Below are 17,963 nucleotides of genomic sequence, written 5' to 3'. Positions count from 1 at the left end.
TTTTCTTTCAATAGCTCTGAAAGTCTGTGAGAGCACAAACAGGACTTGGCCATGGAATACGGGTACAACATGCAAATATTTTGAACCTCTGGATAACATCATAAGGAAACAATAAAATCCAAGAAGTGTTTTACATAATTGGGACAGAAAGAAGTGAAGTAACTTTCCTTGGGGCTAGAATAATTCAAGTTAAAAATATTTTGACCTATGAGATCTCTCTCCATTTGCCTGCAATGATTGAACATTTTGTGCCCTCACTTTCTGCAACATTGCTTATGGTGCATGTTAGGCTTCCCTCTTCCCCATGCATAAGAGGCTTTTTTGTCTTCTAGTTGTCCTAGTGAAACTATTGATTAATTACTTTAAAGCAGGGGTCTGCAACCTGCAGCTCTCCAGATGTTCATGGACTACCAATCCCGTCAGTCCCTGTCAGCATGGCCCAATCTCAACAGATCTCAGAAGCTAAGCAGGATTGGCCCTAGTATTCAAATGGAAAACCACCAGGAAATTACAGGGTCGCTATGCAGAATGTGGCAATGACAAACCATTTGTTTGTTTGCTTGCTTGCCTTGAAAACCCAACAAAGTCACTATTAAGTCAGCAGCAACTTGATGTCACTTTACACACACACACTGTCACTAGAACTATGAGTTAGGGTTTCTGTAGAAATAATTTTTCAAGGTGAATTTTGAAACAAATAGGAACTTTTGAGGCTCCCAGACTCCTGTCTATGGAAAGAAATAAAGCATATGTGGGTACAGAATGCCCAACTAATGTTAACTGAAATCCAGGGTTTCTTTTATTGCTAGGCAATTTTTCCATTATAAATGTACTGTGAGGCACAATTCATACTATTGACCAGGGACAGAAACAATGAGTTCCTGTGGCAACATAATATTTTTCCAGCCAACAGCATTGCCACCACTAGTGAATACAAAGACACTATGGTTTCATCAGGATAATTGTACAAACCTTGGAGATTAGGCAAATAAATAGTTCCAGTATTAATAAACACTGTAAGGGTGTTTACCAAGTCCATCCAATAACTTCATTTTATTCAACTGGGCACTTTACTTTTCTCTGTTCAGTTTCTCTGTCTGTTAATGCAATCTACAAGGGAGCCAATCCTAGTGAAGAGCTAAATCATGTGGGCTAGCAGAAGAGACTCGGACTCATTAGCTGGGGAAAAAACATTATCCCTGTACTTAAAGTCCTGAGAACCAATATGATATCTATCCATTAAACTATCAATTAAAATACCATTCAGATTTGTATTGCTTATCCAGTCCATATCCCATTAATTCCTCTAAGAAGCTTGTGGTAGCATAGTTGGGATTATCCCATTCTGTGTTAGGCAGAAAAAGAGTGACTAGTTCAAGGCCACAAACTTGATTTATGGTTGAGCAGAGATGTAATCCTGGTTTCCCACATCCATATTCTAACCTATATCATCAAGGACTTCTAAACAGGGCTGCTAATATAAAAAGTGATGAATCTGTACCTGCCAACTCAGACATAATGTGGCAGTGAAGTTTCTTGCATTATTGAACTGGGCCAGTTCATACATGAAAGTAGATCACTTGCTTAGTACAACATCACAAAATAAAACCTACATGGGCCATGCAGACAGAACATTCATATCTCATCTTACCAGTGGCGTATCACCAAGGGGACAGGGAGATGAAACGCACTGGGTGCGCACCCCTGCGGGGGTTTGGTGGGGGCATTCCAGGGCAGGGCGGGGGTGGACGGAAGTGTGGCAGGGGCACAGGATGCACGCATGCCCAAGGCACAGTTCCCCCTTGCTCCACCCCTGCATCTGACAAAAAATGTTTTAATAGAGATGCTTTATATCATGTGGTGCAGTGATTTACAGCAGCAGACTCTAATCTGGAGAACCAAGGTTGATTCTCTACCCCTTTAAATGAAACTTGCGGAATGAGGGAGGGACTGTGGCTCAATGGCAGAACATCTGTTTGGCATGCAGAAGGTTATAAATTCAATCCACAGCATCTCCAGTTAAAAGATCTTGGCAGTAGGTGACTTGAAAGACCTCTGCCTGAGATCCTGGAGAGCTGCTGGCGGTCTGAGTAGAGTAGACAATACTGACTTTGATGGCTCAAGAGTCTGATTCAGTATAAGACATCTTAAGAACATAAGAACATAAGAAAGAGCCTGCTGGATCAGACCAGAGTCCATCTAGTCCAGCACTCTGCTACTCGCAGTGGCCCACCAGGTGCCTTTGGGAGCTCACATGCAGGATGTGAAAGCAATGGCCTTCTGCTGCTCCTGAGCACCTGGTCTGCTAAGGCATTTGCAACATCAGATCAAGAAGGATCAAGATTGGAAGCCATAAATCGACTTCTCCTCCATAAATCTGTCCAAGCCCCTTTTAAAGCTATCCAGGTTAGTGGCCATCACCACCTCCTGTGGCAGCATATTCCAAACACCAATCACACGTTGTGTGAAGAAGTGTTTCTTTTTATTACTCCTAATTCTTCCCCCCAGCATTTTCAATGTATGCCCCCTGGTTCTAGTATTGTGAAAAAGAGAGAAATATCTCTCTATGTCAACATTTTCTATCCCATGCATAATTGTATAGACTTCAATCATATCCCCCCTCAGCTGCCTCCTCTCCAAACGCTGCAGCCTCTCCTCATATGGAAGGTGCTCCAGTCCCTCAATCATCCTCATTGCCCTTCTCTGCACTTTTTCTATCTCTTCAATATCCTTTTGGAGATGTGGCGACCAGAACTGAACACAGTACTCCAAGTGCGGTCGCACCACTGCTTTATATAAGGGCAAGACAATCTTTGCAGTTTTATTATCAATTCCTTTCCTAAGTATCCCCAGCATAGAGTTTGCCTTTTTCACAGCTGCCATGCATTGAGTTGACATTCCCATGGAACTATCAACTAAGGCGCCCAAATCCCTTTCCTGGTCTGTGACTGATAGCACTGACCCCTGTAGCGTGTATGTGAAGTTTGGATTTTGTGCCCCTATGTGCATAACTTTACATTTTGCTACATTGAACTGCATTTGCCATTTCTTAGCCCACTCACCTAATTTATCAAGGTCCACTTGAAGCTCTTCGCAATCCTTTGTGGTTCTCACCACCCTACATAATTTGGTATCATCTGCAAACTTGGCCACCACGCTACCCACCCCTACTTCCAGGTGATTTATGAATAGGTAAAGAGCACTGGTCCCAAAATGGATCCTTGGGGGACACCACTCCCTACATCTCTCCATTGTGAGAATTTCCCATTCACACCCACTCTTTGCTTCCTGTTTCTCAACCAGTTTTTAATCCATAGGAGGACTTCTCCTCTTATTCCTTGATTGCTGAGTTTTCTCAATAGTCTCTAGTGAGGAACTTTGTCAAAAGCCTTTTGGAAATCCAAGTAGACAATGTCCACTGGTTCCCCCTTATCCACATGCCTGTTTACACCCTCAAAGAACTCTAATAAGTTTGTAAGGCAGGATTTGCCTCTGCAAAAGCCATGCTGACTCTTTCTCAGCAGGTCTTGCTTTTCTACATCTTCATATAATCATACAAGTATGCCTGCTCTAGTCACAGTTCTCTGAACTCCCTCAGCCCCACCAACCTCAGAAGGTGCCTGTTGTGTGGGGATGGGAAAAGAATGTGATTTTAAGCTATTGTGAGACTCCTTATGGTAGAGAAAAGCAAGGTATAAAAACCAACTCTTCTTCTTCTACTACATATAGTGCAACAATAAATTTTAAAGGGGTGGGGAACATGTGTGAATCAGTCTTCATATATACATACCCAAGGCTCTTCCACCGGAACCAGAATAGCTGTGCTGATTAACAAAGTGAAGGGAATGCTCAAGGGAGGGGTCAGGAGGTGTAAAGAGGTGTTAGTATCAAATTCACCAGGTTTTCAACACCTCTTGCCACTAAAGTACCAGCTATATCAAATGTTTCATGGAATTACAGGTTGTACAGTTATGTTTTACAATTGTCTACACACAATTGTCTAATGTTGCTTTCAGGAAATTTGACAATGATCCAAGAAGCTCCAAAAAGTTCTCTAAAGTTCTCCATAACACAATTTGAACCCATTGATCCATGAGGCTAAACAAGTTTAAGCTTTGTGACCTCCTTTTTATATACTGCATTTAAGGAGACTTGCTATTCTTTTTTATTTTCCATCTCCCTGGCACTATCGTGAAACTCAGTTTGGCAGCAACTGGATACTTGCATATGCAAAAGTGATCTTCATTTGCTCCTAGGAATGTATAAAAGAATAGAAAATGGCTCTGACCAATTACTGGGCTTTTCTTCTCTGAGGATAATTAGCACAGTGGCATTCATAAGAGCACATTGGCAATTTAAAATTCCCCCAGGTGGATCATACAATGACAGTTACTTTGGTTTTATGTTGGTGTTTAATCCATCATTTCAGAAGAATCTTTTAATGACCATCTACACTGGAGGCTGGGGTTACAGCTCGTCATGGGCTGATGTCTGCTTTGTTAGGAATTAAAGCTACTCAGAGTCAACTTGCAAAGGCTTTGCATTGTCATTTTGAATGAACCAACCTACTCTGTGCCCACAGACTGCTCAAGAGCTGGAGGCAAAAGGTAGGAGTGGGTGACAGAGTTGTACTAAGCACATTTTAATTATAGAGAACATGTTCATGTGGTCATGGTTTCAGAAGTTTTAATTGAACCAGAAGGGGCAAGACTATTCTGTGATAAGAAATACTACTTGATAAAGGAGAGGGGAAGAGCCATTAAAATACAAATCTAGGAGGCTCCATAAAATAAGGGAAAACAACAGGTTGTAAGCAATGCACAACAGAATTGGATTTTGACTTAGTATACTTTCAGCTCAGGATTGCTTCTTACGTGAATTGATTTCTTGGTTAGTGCAGCATCAAGTGCTTACGTCCATATGAATAAGCCATCACTGATTATGTTTTTCTATTACCTATTATCACCTCAAATGCAATGCTTCTCAGTGTAATCGGTACATACATTAAGATGGATCTCATCAAGTGATGAGAAATGAAGTTTGTATCTTCAAACTTCTCTTTATAAAAACCAAGCACATACAACAATTTTAGAATTCATGCAAAGTACATGGCTGGTATGTTTCGTTCCCATTCCAGTTGTCTTCTGTATTACATTCTTCTGTGTAGATTATAATATGTTACATTATTACATATGAGAAGGGCAATTTAGCAACTTCCACTCACACATGCACAAAAAGATCTGAGATAGGCTTCCAACATTAACTGCTGAGGGAAAATTAACTGGGCTTTATTAAATCTTTTCATTTACCTACAGGTTACATATATATGTATGTAGACAGACAGACAGTGACAGACAGATAAATAGATCTCAACATCAAGTGGAGGGTGGAGCTAGAAAAATTGCCTTTAGAGATCACCTTTGATTATTCAGGAAGCAATGGTTTTGTTAACAAATTAAATACATATTCTACAGAATGGAAGTAAATCATGCTAATTTTATTACTTTCTGCATAAAACTATTTTGTATGGAAACCACAACTTTCTTCTGATCAAGTGACCCTGGAACCTTTTAAAAGTCCACTGAACAATGGAACTCTGCTTTGGATAGCACTATAAATCTCCTTGGTCTGCTTCATCCTTTGTCCAAAACAATATGGCCAAGAAATTCAGCACCATTTTAAAACTACATGAGAAGACTACTTGAAAGATAAAATTGAATGCCATAGCCTCTTGCCAGGCAGAAGTAGATAGAAGTAGCTGGGTCTCACAATCCATAAATATAAACCTCAGCAGCAAGCAGACACCATTGTTGCCCCAGCCAAGTTAAACCTATATGTGTGCAATAAATATGTGTTTCAGGAGGGTACCATGTGAGTAGGGAAGAAGGCAAATTACTCTGTCCTGGTTCTTCTGTAAATGAAAGATCAGTGGTCCTTGTGAAGCCCTTGTATGGTCTTTGCACTGGATCCAAACTTGGAACTGGGTCTTATGTAACTTGGCTGGGGCAACAATGGTGTCTGCTTGCTGCTGAGGGTGGGATGACGTAAGTAAATGAATAAGGCCTTTGACCAGCTTCAGCCTTTCAAAAATGTCAGGCAGATGCATATTTGGGGTGGGGGAGGACATAGGTAGTGCCACTTGAGGGCACAAGGCAACTATCTAGTTCCACCCCAGTCTCTCTGCCTTCCTGGCTACCATAGCTCGCTGCACCTGGCTGGGTACAAGACAGCCAGGCTGTGCAGTGAAGGCGAAGGAGACAAGTGTGGAAAGGATGTGTGATGCTGGTGGCCAACCCTCATGAAGCTTCTTTCCTGCACCTCAGTCCTCGAGAAGGAGTGTGTTGAGGGTGCCCTTTTTCTCTGCCCCTCCCCCTGTTCTCTTCCACCTGGGCAGAGGCTGGGCAGTTGGTTCAAGGCATGGTCAATTGCCATGTGGCCTGTGGTGCAGAGCCTGTGCTGGATACCCAGGACACACTGGCCCACTAGCACAGGCAAGGACTTCCACTTGCTGACCCTGGCTGCCCTCATGGACCTCTTGGGCAGTTGCTGAGATGATGGGGGGGGCACAGGATGGGATAGGGAATCCTGCTGTCTTATGACTCCCATTGCCATACAGTCCCTGTTCCATGTATTTTCATTGGCCTCTGTCATCTATCAGAGCTTCGAGGGGTGTACTGAAAATTCCTGAATTTTCAGTACACTCATTTTTGTCTACCTTTCTGTCTTTTTTGTCTTTCTGTCTGTCCTTCTTTCTGTCTTCCTTCCTTCCATTCTTCCCACAGTGTGTGTCTATCTGTCTTTCCCTCCCTCCCTTCCTTCCACAGTTTGTTTGTTTGTTTGTTTCTGTTAACACAACTAGGGTTGCTTGGTCTCCTCCCTCAGAGTCTCCTGCCCCACTGCAGCAGAGTCTGGGGGGGGGGGGGGCAATTTCAGTGCTTGTCCAAGAAGCCATTTTCTCTATCTATGTTCCTGATTTCAACCAATGCTCTAGAATATTATATTATTATTTTACAGTAACTCAAAATAGGGGTGTCTATTCATGGATGCCCTCATCCATGGACTCAGCAGTGTGTTGAACTTACCCCTTCAGGAGGCACTGAAGGAGCCTGTCCTGCCATCATAGGAAAGCTGGAGGAGTAGACAGCTGCTAATACCGCACTCCTCAGTGCTACTAGGGCATGCTGCCCTGGACTTGGAGCTGACAACACCCAGAACAGAGGAACCAGTGCTGCAGGGCTTGGTTCAGCAGCCTTTCTCAAGTTCAGAGGCAATGCTGGACCCAGAGGTGGGAAGAGATTGAGGCAAGGTACCAAGTTCCAAGCCAAGATGTTTGTGTGAGGGTCAGCCACAGTAGTAGCTAACACCTACAGTGGCAGATCTTCACCAGCTGGTAGACAGCAGTGAGCAACTGGGAGGCCAAGAATAGTTGTGAGCTCTACTGAAGGAAGTGAGCTTCTCTCAGGTAGTGGGATCAAGGTAGCAGGAAAAGCAAGCAAGGAAGGGAGGCTAGTAGGCTGGGCCAGACCCAGAAATACAGGGAAGAGTCCAGGAAAGGAAGGAAGAGAAGAAGAGAAACAAGCTGCCTTCACTCAGGATTTGCTGTGACAGAGAGGTGAGGAATCAATGATTAGAGGAGAAGGTATAAAAGGAATACTATGCACCCAGATGCAGAAGACAATAAAGTCATGTAGCCTTTGGGCTCTTCAAGGCAAAAAGAGACATCAGGGTAGCCAGCCTCATGCGTTTTTCAACCTTTAAAAGGCTGGTTAAGGCTTTTAGGAGGCAAGCAAGATGGAGGAGGACAAGGAGCTCAGAAGGATGTCCATAAGGTGAGGGGGGACAAAATGGGAGTGAGAATTGTTTTAGAAAGTACCTGAAACCTTGGATTTATCCCTGATCCAGGGACTGCCAAACCCACCTATAAAGTATTGCAAGTTTCTAGAAGGGAGGCAGCAGCAATGATGGACAAATAATTGATCTTGTATTAAATAGGAAATGTGCCAAGACTGTACTAAAGCAAGACCCTTAAAAGACTGACGTGTGAGTAACTTTGATGGACATTTATATACACATTCATACGCACTAGCTGACCTCTTAGCATTAGGCTATGGGTTGATGATGCATGAACCAACTACACCTGAAAGCCATCTCTTTGAGGTGGCACTATTCTATGTGAGTTGTTTGATTTATAATGGTCCATCACACATAAAATTCATCACTTGACATTACATCATCAAGTTATGGGCCTACATGTCAGAATCAGCTCTACTGAGACTGAAATGAACATTTCTAAAAAGATCTGTGCTAATGGCACCACTCTGTAACAGACTGCCTCCCCTTTGATGATCCAGAAGAAAAGGACATCACAACCCAGAATTTCCATTCATTCTACCTCGTGTGGCCCATAATTAAGCCTGGTGTCATCTTCACATCTTAACATGATAAACATTTGCTAATATTCCGCAGACTATGGCTGAAAAATATTTAATCATTGGTTCCCATTCCCCCCAAAAAAGAACAGCTTATCTTCTTCCATTTATGGACCCTGGGGCTATGCCAAATAATTAAACAGCTGCAATGTTGATGAGGAATTGACTATGACACATGAGAAAATGGGTAAAGATCCTTGTTTTCTTGCAAATTGTTTTGTGCTGTGTTGTGTTTTGTAGCTGCAGATGTTTTGTGAAATGCCAGCGCATTAAATTATCTCCATTACAAAATTTGGCTGGGGAATGAAAGTTTATCGGTCCCTTACAAAAATTTGAAATAACTTAGGTATGGTGATCAGTGTTTTAGACTCACAATACATTGTAGTGCATAGAGTTTGCTTTTGGGGTAGTTGGCAAACATTAAAAAAACTTAATAAAAACCTGCACAGTTTACAGCCCATCACAACCACTGGAATGTAATCTACCATGTGCTTGACGCTTTGGCTGTTTTTGCAGTCCAAGGTAAATTGAAAAACAGGACATTTTCTGATGCCTGATTGACAGCCCCCTAGATTTGGTAAACTACATTTAACATCGTGAATTAGAAGGTAATGCAAGCTTTCCCTTCCAAATCTCTTCAGATTGGTTTCTTGGAGACAGAGGGACTCTATTTATTAATTAAAATATTTGTGTGCTGTCTTTCCTGCCAACCATGGCACCTCAATAACCACTTGATACCTGGTAGCTATAAAATGTAAGATCTTGTTGGTTGTTTTACACATTATCTTCTTTTTTACATACCACCATTGATATCCTCGGTTCTCTCATGCTACAAATAGGCGTTCTATGCTTTAGTCGATGTCTCTTGGCAAGCACAAGAAAGAGAGCTCTGTCCCTTATTCCCTAATGAAACCTACCAGGCTAAAACTGCTTGAAACTAACAAGTATGATTGACTGCCCTGCCTCACCACATACCATATTACAGCTAAGGTAATTGGGATTCTGAATTCTGATTTACAGTTGAGCATGACACATTCCCCTAGAATGCAGCACAGATGATTGGACCTCTTAATTCCAGCTGACTGGCCCATCAGTCATGATCCTGCTGCATCACAGCACAACTTCTCGAGATTTTAAATCCCAACTGGGCACCATCTGTTGCCACTGGGAAAGTAATCATCCTAGATTGAATAATATGTATTTATGACCTGAGAGTAGTTTGGTAGTTCAATGTGGCGACTTGAGCAGCTCTCTCATTGCTTTCCTTTTGCAACTAACAGTTAGGCAACATAGATACCTGAAGGTTAGTTAGACAATAACTTCAATTCTATCAGTTTTTCCCTGTTGAACAAGCCTGGATGGAACAGTTCAAGAATGGTTATTCAATGCAGTTAATTTACAATTGTTATACATTTGTCCAGAAATCCTCCCTCAAGGTTGCATTTCTTTTGTGATAATATCATTTTTCTCCTGCACTAGAGGCATTTCATTTTGTATTTGAGAAAATGTGTTTCTCTCCCACCACTTTCCAGATCATGTATTCATTGCTATTGCTGTGTGGAATATGATTGCCTAAACTTCACAGGCACTACTTGGATACTGCCTGTTAAATGAATGGTAATGGAGTAGCACAGGTCTCTCCTTCTTCCACGTCCAGAAACCATTTAGTAAGTTAAGTTTTATTTTCAATATTTTAGAAATTAACCACTCCATAACATTCATCCAACCCATCCTCCCTTCAGTAACGCCTGGTATTTTGTGCACATTGACTACGTACTGAACTTTTTCAGCACTGAAGTGAATGTTGTGATTATTTATATTGCAGCCATACATTTATTTATAGTCTACAACGTGATTTTCCATGTTACAGAATGGTAGGGAGTATGTCAGGTCTATGCCTCCAAGGAGCTTAAAATCTAAAATCAAAAGTGGTTGAGATAACAGAAGGAGGGGAAGGTGCAGCAAAGATAAGAAGTAATGAATGTGAGAAAAAGCATTTGTATATACTTAACACAGGGTTTCAGTTGGGAAAGATTCTGTCCTTATTAGTTGTATACAGTTAGCATAAGACCTTAACTATGGTCTGCCATATCAGATCATAACATGCATTGGGTAGTGCACTATATTGGCTTCAATTATATTGGCTTGCAAGGCTATTCTGCCCAACATCAAAGAGCAGTGAAGAAGATCCAGCTGCGACATGCTGCAGATGGTTCATTCTCCTAATGGAACGAGCAGATGAAAGCTTTGCCACTTCTTGCTGGCAAAAAGGATAAGCTTGTATTTTAAAAGTATAAGCAATTGGCTGGATGCTTGTGGGCTGCATAAATTGGCCTTCACTCTAGTTGATCTGGCCACTGGATAGCTGAGTGGAAGCCACTGTGTAAACTTAAAGAACAACCAGCCATTGTTTGTCAATGAAGGTTAAAATGAATTCCGTTCCAGTGTTCGAATCGACATGTGTTCTACTGCTGCTTGAGAAGGTCAAATACATTTAAGTAGTCTATGATAGGAGAAAAACAGCCTACAGCTGTTCTTTTAATCCAGGGACGCAAACTGGCAACATTTTCATCTGTTATAAAAATGAGGGGTTATCCTGTTGTGTTTGTTACTGAAAGTAAAGAGTCAGTCAGCTCTTTGGCTCCTTAGTAGTTTGTCGGGCTGGCTTTCTGGTGATTTGTGGGATGGGGGTGGGGGAGGAATGAGACCCCAAATTATGAATCAGGATGAAGTGAGCTGCTTCAGGTGGCAGAATATGTCCTGTGTTTAGGTGTGCTAGGGGTTAAGTATTCTCTTCGTACTAATGCAGTTAGGCTTGATAAAAGATATGACCTCTCTCAGAAAGTACAGATGCCAGAAGCAAGAGCTCACTATGAAAAGAGGCTATGGTATCTCTGCTGTTTACGTTTAAACCTCATGAAAAGAAAAATTGTTCCTTGATGACCATCTACTACATTAAACGTCTGAATTCATGACAGCCTCATTTAAATTATTTATTTACAGAAATGTGAGCACATGTGTATGGCATCTTTCTTGTTTCCTAGTCCATTCTCCTGTTCTGGTCAGCTGAAGCCTTTAAATGCAGTCTTCTTTCAGGAATCTTATATTTCAGTTTTAGACCAACATGCTCATCCTTGCTTCCCATGGAACATTAGGACCTAGACGTAAGATAGGTGCCTGAATCAGTCAGCAAGGAATAGGGAAGGAGGAAAAAACAGATACTGTTTTTCTTTTTCTACCTCACAAGGCTGAGAGAACTATCAAACAAAAAAACCCCCAAAGATTGCCAGTCTGGTGTGTCTGGGACCAATGGGCAAATGTCCGGACCACCCATTAAGGCTTTGGAATACCTGTCAGATAAGGTGTAACTAGAGACTGTGGTGAGTTTGTAGCAGTGAAAGGGGGCTTGGCCTTGCCTAGTTTGTGTATATTTGTGTCAGCAAGCATGGGGGTTGTCTTTTGGGTTGCTTCCACACAAAGGTTTTGCTGCAGCCTATTATTCAAACTGGAGAAGATTGTTTTTAGTTATCCCCAAATCGTCGACTTTGCAAGCTTTCTCCTGCTTCAATGTGATCTTTTGGGAAAGGTTGCAGGGAAAGCACCTTTGCACAACCTGTGGATAAGAAAGCGCAGGTGTTTGAAGGTCCCGCCCACATTTTTCTTCCTCTCCCCACCCAGCTGCCACCCCTCTACTCCCAGAGATCTTTCAAGATTTTTTTAAATCAGCAGTTTCCATATCACTGCAGTGAAAAGGATTTTCACTACAGTGAAAAGGCTACACATTTTTTTAAACATTAAATTGGGAATTCAGAGGAACTAGTAAACTGTGGCAATAGATACTTGCAAAGCTATTGAGCTACAGTGATCTAGAATTACTGCTGTGTAGAAGCAGCCTCATTTAGCAGCATTCCTGCCCTCTCTTTTCTTTCCTTCTATTGTGCTCAGCTAACAAAGTGTCAGCATCAGAATGGGAAACGGGAGAAGAGATCACCCCTTGCATAAACCACAGGGCTGCAGTGAGACCACTCTGACAGAGCAAGAAAGATGGTGGGTGCCACTTGATGGGGCATCAAAGAAAGACACAGCTAGAAAGAGAGGGGGGAGAGACTGGCTATAATGTATTTGGCACATATAGCAGTGGTTCAAAAGGAACCTTTAGAGTTGTTCAATGTATTGTTGAAAGCTTTCACGGCCAGAATCCCTGGGGTGCTGTGTGGTTTCCGGACTGTATGGCCATGTTCTAGCAGCATTCTCTCCTGATGTTTCGCCTGCATCTGTGGCTGGCATCTGTGGCTGGCATCGCCTGCATCTGTGGCTGGCAACTGAACCCCTGAAGATGCCAGCCAGATGCAGGCGAAACGTCAGGAGAGAATGCTGCCAGAACATGGCCATACAACCCGGAAACCACACAGCACCCCACCTTTAGAGTTGTCAGCTCTGGGTTGGAAAATTCCTAAAGATTTTGGGGTCAAGTCTGGGGAAGGCAAGATTTAGGGAGGAGAGGGGCCTCAAGTCCACCCTCCAAAGCAGCCCATATTTTCCAGGGGAGCTGATCTCTGGAGATCAGTTACAATTCCAAGAGATCTCCAGGCACCACCTGGAGGTTGACAGCCCTATTTTCTTCATATATCTCAGAATCTCGTGCTGGAGGATTCAATGTTCACTTGAGCTGTCATAAATGAAGCTCTGACAAACCTTATGCTGCCATTTATACAATGCCTATTTCATTTAATTAAGAGTCATTTTCTGCTTTTGTGGTACCGGTTTGCCGAAAAATCTAATCTGATATAGTTAATTAGCTTTCTGAGATTATTTTCATTGTAAAAGAATCAAATGTTCCCTTCAAGTCCCCCCCCCCCCCTCCAAATAGTCTTCTTGATTGTGTGGCTTAGTGACATTAACAGCCCCAAGCATAAGACGGGACATGTTTGATCTGATCCATGTATAATCTACAAACACTGCTGCTCCCAATTCATTATTCATAATCATTATTATACAATAGAATTCCTTCTTTATACATCCTACTTTGGAAGTCCAATCCGGAGGTGGAAGACAAATCCCTCTCTGGATGTGGCATGGGCATACACCAGCAGAAGTGCCCTCCGCGGGGCACTTACTCCAGCGGAGAGCCACCTGACTGCTATGGAGCCTTAGGACGCCCAGCTGTGCTGCCCAGATCTCCACTAATGCTTCCCCACGCCACCCTCGAGCTGCATTGGTGTGGCAGGGGCATGGCAGGGGTGTTCCTGGCTGTGGAGCCGACCTTAGTCAACTTTCACTGCTGGTTTAGCCCCCTTGTGACAGCAGAGCAGGGGTCAGCCACACGCTATGATTTTTGCGGTGTATCTCTGCTTCCCTCTATGGGGGAGTTAAAGGAACGTTTTTAAAACTTTGGAATAGGCAGAATGGTGTTAGAGCAGTGCCAGCCCTGCCTGCATTACAGCTCTGGATTGAGTTGTAAATATGGACATTTTTAAACACTGAGGGCAGTTAACCTGGCTTCTGTGTACATTAAAAATATGTTCAATGTGAAAATGCCATCTTATAAAACTGATCTGTTTTGTTTCAAATGATGAAAGAAGGAAAAGAGAGACATAATACTCATTGGCAGTATTATCATTTTTATGTTCCAGGACTGTTCGTGGAGATTCGACGGGGCGAGAGATTTGCCTTGACTGTCCTTGGAGCTGGCAGAAAAAGAACTTTTTTCCCAGTTTCCTGATTTTTACTTCTTTAATGGGCAGCCCCAATTGCATAATGTGCTGGTGAAGATGAGAAAATGACCTGTAGACTTCAATATCACAAGGAACTGTCAAGAAGTATTGGGACAGTTATTTTCCAGAGATGCTTGCACAGATTTGTCATGCGTGACCTTCCAGTTACTTCTAGTTTCTTCCTTAAAATTTTTTCCCTTGTTTCTACTTGTTTAATGGCCAGCCCTGAGCCCCTGAGTGGTGACTGTACTAACAAAAGTGGGAAATTATTTGTAGATTTCACTACTGGGCCAGCAGTCAGAATGAACATTGCCATAGATGGGAACAGTTATCTGGAGGCAGAATTGCAGTCCTGTGGCAGATGTACTTTTATGCTTCCACAGTTTTCTGCAGGACCCAGTGAGCACTGCATACAAGACAAAGGGAGGGTTACTGTTTGCTTTTTAAAAATGTATTTATTTGATTTCTGTTCTGCTCTATTCCTGCTCCGGGTGGGTCACAGCACAAAATTATATTAACAATCATTAAAACCGTTAAAAAATTAAAAATATTGATACAAATATTAAAACAATAATACTTCGATGCCAAAACTGTTAAATAGATGTTAAAAGCAGATGGCAATAAATAATCCCCTCCACCCTCTCCTCTCCACCCTGTCTCAAAGCTGCTTACACACTCCTAGGAGCAGCAGTGGCATAGTGGTTAAGAGCAGGTGCACTCTAATCTGGAGAACTGGGTTTGATTCCCTGCTCTTCCACTTGAGCTGTGGAGGCTTATCTGGGGAACTAGATTAGCCTGTGCACTCCAACACACACCAGCTGGGTGACCTTGGGAGAGTCACAGATCTTCAGATCTCTCTCAGCCCCACCGACCTCACAAGGTGTTTGTGGGGGGGGGGGAGGGAAAGAAGATTGTAAGCCCCCTTGAGTCTCCTTACAGGAGAGAAAGGGGGGTATACATCCAAACTCTTTTTCCTTTCCCTTCCTCACCCCACAACAGACACCTTATGAGGTAGATGGGGCTGAGAGAGTTCTGAGAGAGCTGTGACTAGCCCAAGGTCACCCAGCAGACTTCATTTGAAGGAGCAGGGAAACAAATCCATCTTACCAGATAAGAGTCCACCACTCATGTGGAGGAATGGAGAATCACACTCAGTTCTCCAGATTAGAGTCCACCTCTCATAACCACTACAACATGCTAGCAACATAAAGGCTGGGTATAAATCCAAACTTTTCTTCTCCTCCTTCTCTTCCTACTACTATTACTACTAATAATAATAGTGATGATGATAAGAATTATTATTATTATAAAGTATAAAAATAATTCCACATGGCCTTAGGTCAAATGAGTTGACTATTAAAAGAAAGCCAACTCAAATTTGCTAAGTATCCTTAGGTTTCCAGTTTTAGAATACATAAGATTGAGTCAAATGATGCAAAACCTTAAGCCAGCTCATTTTCCCTAAAAACTAGGTCCAGGGCAGCTTGAAATAAATAGGTAAAGCTTAAACAACTCATCCATCAACACCAGATCTGTTTTGAATATAAAGTAAGCCAACTTGAGCTGGAGGATAATCTGTCATTTTTACAGAGCTCTAGACTGCTTTTATGCACTGGCCAGAGGGGTATATTCTAAAAAGCACTAAATGATGAATTTGATGAAGCAGGCTGTTGTCTATAAAAGCTCTTTTCTCAATAACAAGTTAAGTAGCGATGCCAAGAGGAGTGCATGGTACACACAGGAGGCCTTCTCAGTTTCCCTTCTCTGAAAGTAGCCACTATATTGCCCAACCAGTCTCTTCTTAAGTTCAAAGAAACATTGAAGTCACTTCTGACATTGCACAAGTATATGACAGTTCTTGTTCCTATGTCATTTCCAACAGATTTGCAAAATGTTTCGACCCTGGTTAGTGGAGTTTTCCCCCCTCAAAATGTCGTTTTATCTCTTTTGCATTAGTTATGGAGACATGGTGCCGAAGACAATTGCTGGCAAGATATTTGGCTCTATTTGTTCACTGAGCGGCGTGCTGGTCATTGCTCTGCCTGTGCCAGTTATCGTCTCCAACTTCAGCCGGATTTACCATCAGAATCAAAGAGCCGACAAGAGAAAAGCTCAAAAGGTAAGATGTGAATGCATACAAAGCTGTATTGACTGGATTAAGTTTGCCACTAATGCTGCTTTACCTATGCTGATGAAATTGAGCAAAACAGTGACTTGGAAAAGTTACCTTTTGCTTTCTGAAGAGATTCCTTTTACAGGCTGATTTGCACAAACGCTTTTGCTGCTCAGTGACTGTAAATCAAGTAAGGTGTGAAACAGCCATCATAGAGTACTTCAAAACATCTCACTCAGTGAGGGGAGCGAGGGAACTCTTTCTCTAGGTGCCAGGTGCCTGGGGGCATCCTAACCACTGCCACAAAAAAAACACCCTATAGGGCCTTTCAAATGCACCTTACTTTTCTTCTATCTGAGGCGTGAGAAAAGTAAGGTGCATTTTAAATGTGTTCCTTTAAAATACTAACTCTTCTCCATCTGAAGTGTACTAAGTCTGGCAAGGCTCTGGGGGTGGGGACAAGGCCAGGGAGAGAGTGCACACTTCCTGGCCTTGTCCCCACCCCCAGTGAATTGCTGGCCTTGGTGTGCTTTAAATAGAAGGAAAGTAAGATTCATTTTAAAGGCACCATAGGGTGGCAGGGGAGCAATTGTGGGAGAATTCGGCCTGGAAGCAGCTATGCCCCTGATCTCACTATACCTCACACGTAAGGATGCAGTTTGTACATTCATCTGTGAGTTGCTTAGTCTTGAGTAGCCAAGTGATAGGAAATCAACCATTGAACACAGACATGATTCATCCAGAAATTTCAGAATAGAGACCATCATTATGTCTTGCTGTTAGCAAGTGGTTATATAGTCACAAGGATAAGTGTTTCATCTACATGACCTTTTGATGGTGTTTTTAATGCCCCTGCAGAGGTTCTCAACAGTGTAACAAAGAAGCACAGGTTTTTTAGCAATCATTTTAGCTATTTGTGTTGATTATGAAAGCATGGGATTGCTAAGAACTGATTTGTGGGGGATCTATTTGCTTATTTCCCCACATTATAAGAAATCTCCATTTACTCCTATCTTTGCTTCCCGACATGTAACCTATTGCTAACTCATGAAAGGATCAGTCTTTATATCCCATTATTGTTTACTCAGGCACCTCCAATGAAGGATGTACCTGTTTTAGCAATATAGATCAATATACCACTGCTGATGTTTACTGCTGGCTAGCGATTATCATTACTAGTGTTAAACTTATTTCTGCCTGGAAAATAAAACCCTGAATTTATTCCTCTTGGAATGCGTATTGTTCATGCATAATTAACAATAATCACTACTATATTTTGATAGAAAAGGCTATAAAACTTCCTATACGGATTGGTGGATAACAAGAGAACAGATAAAAGCTGTACTTTCATGATGAATATCATTGTGGGTTCAGTTGTATCTAAAAGAAGAGTGTAATACAGTGATGTATAATTAAGAAGGTAAGAGGGAGTCATTTGTAATTGCATAGGTCACTAGGACTGACTTGACATGATCCTGACATGACACATTCCCACTTGAAACAATTTGGCAGCATTAATGTATGCAAAACAATAATGTTTCTGCAACCCCTGTATGCCGAATTTCTCCTTAAATAGAAGAGCTCCACGTTGTTGGGAATGTTTAGTGGAACCTATTTCATAATGTTGGTATACTGGGTTCTTATGGAATCATGTTTCTTGAATGGACTCAATTAAATTAAAATAAAATAAACCTTGCTAAAGCAATT

The 17,963-nt window shown here is 42.1% G+C and overlaps 1 protein-coding gene across 2 annotated transcripts in view; it reads left to right on the top strand.

Moving 5' to 3' along the window:
• KCND3 (potassium voltage-gated channel subfamily D member 3) overlaps nt 1-17,963 on the top strand; it is a 392,094-nt gene that overhangs the window by 293,670 nt on the left and 80,461 nt on the right. For both annotated transcript variants that reach the window (XM_048496708.1, XM_048496707.1), the window contains exon 3: nt 16,100-16,262. In XM_048496708.1, the coding sequence (XP_048352665.1) occupies nt 16,100-16,262 (163 nt within the window). The remainder of the gene's footprint in view (nt 1-16,099; nt 16,263-17,963) is intronic.

Source organism: Sphaerodactylus townsendi, linkage group LG05 (assembly GCF_021028975.2).
Source record: "Sphaerodactylus townsendi isolate TG3544 linkage group LG05, MPM_Stown_v2.3, whole genome shotgun sequence".
Taxonomy (NCBI): Eukaryota; Metazoa; Chordata; class Lepidosauria; order Squamata; family Sphaerodactylidae; genus Sphaerodactylus; species Sphaerodactylus townsendi.
This window is presented reverse-complemented; position numbering and strand designations above follow the sequence as displayed.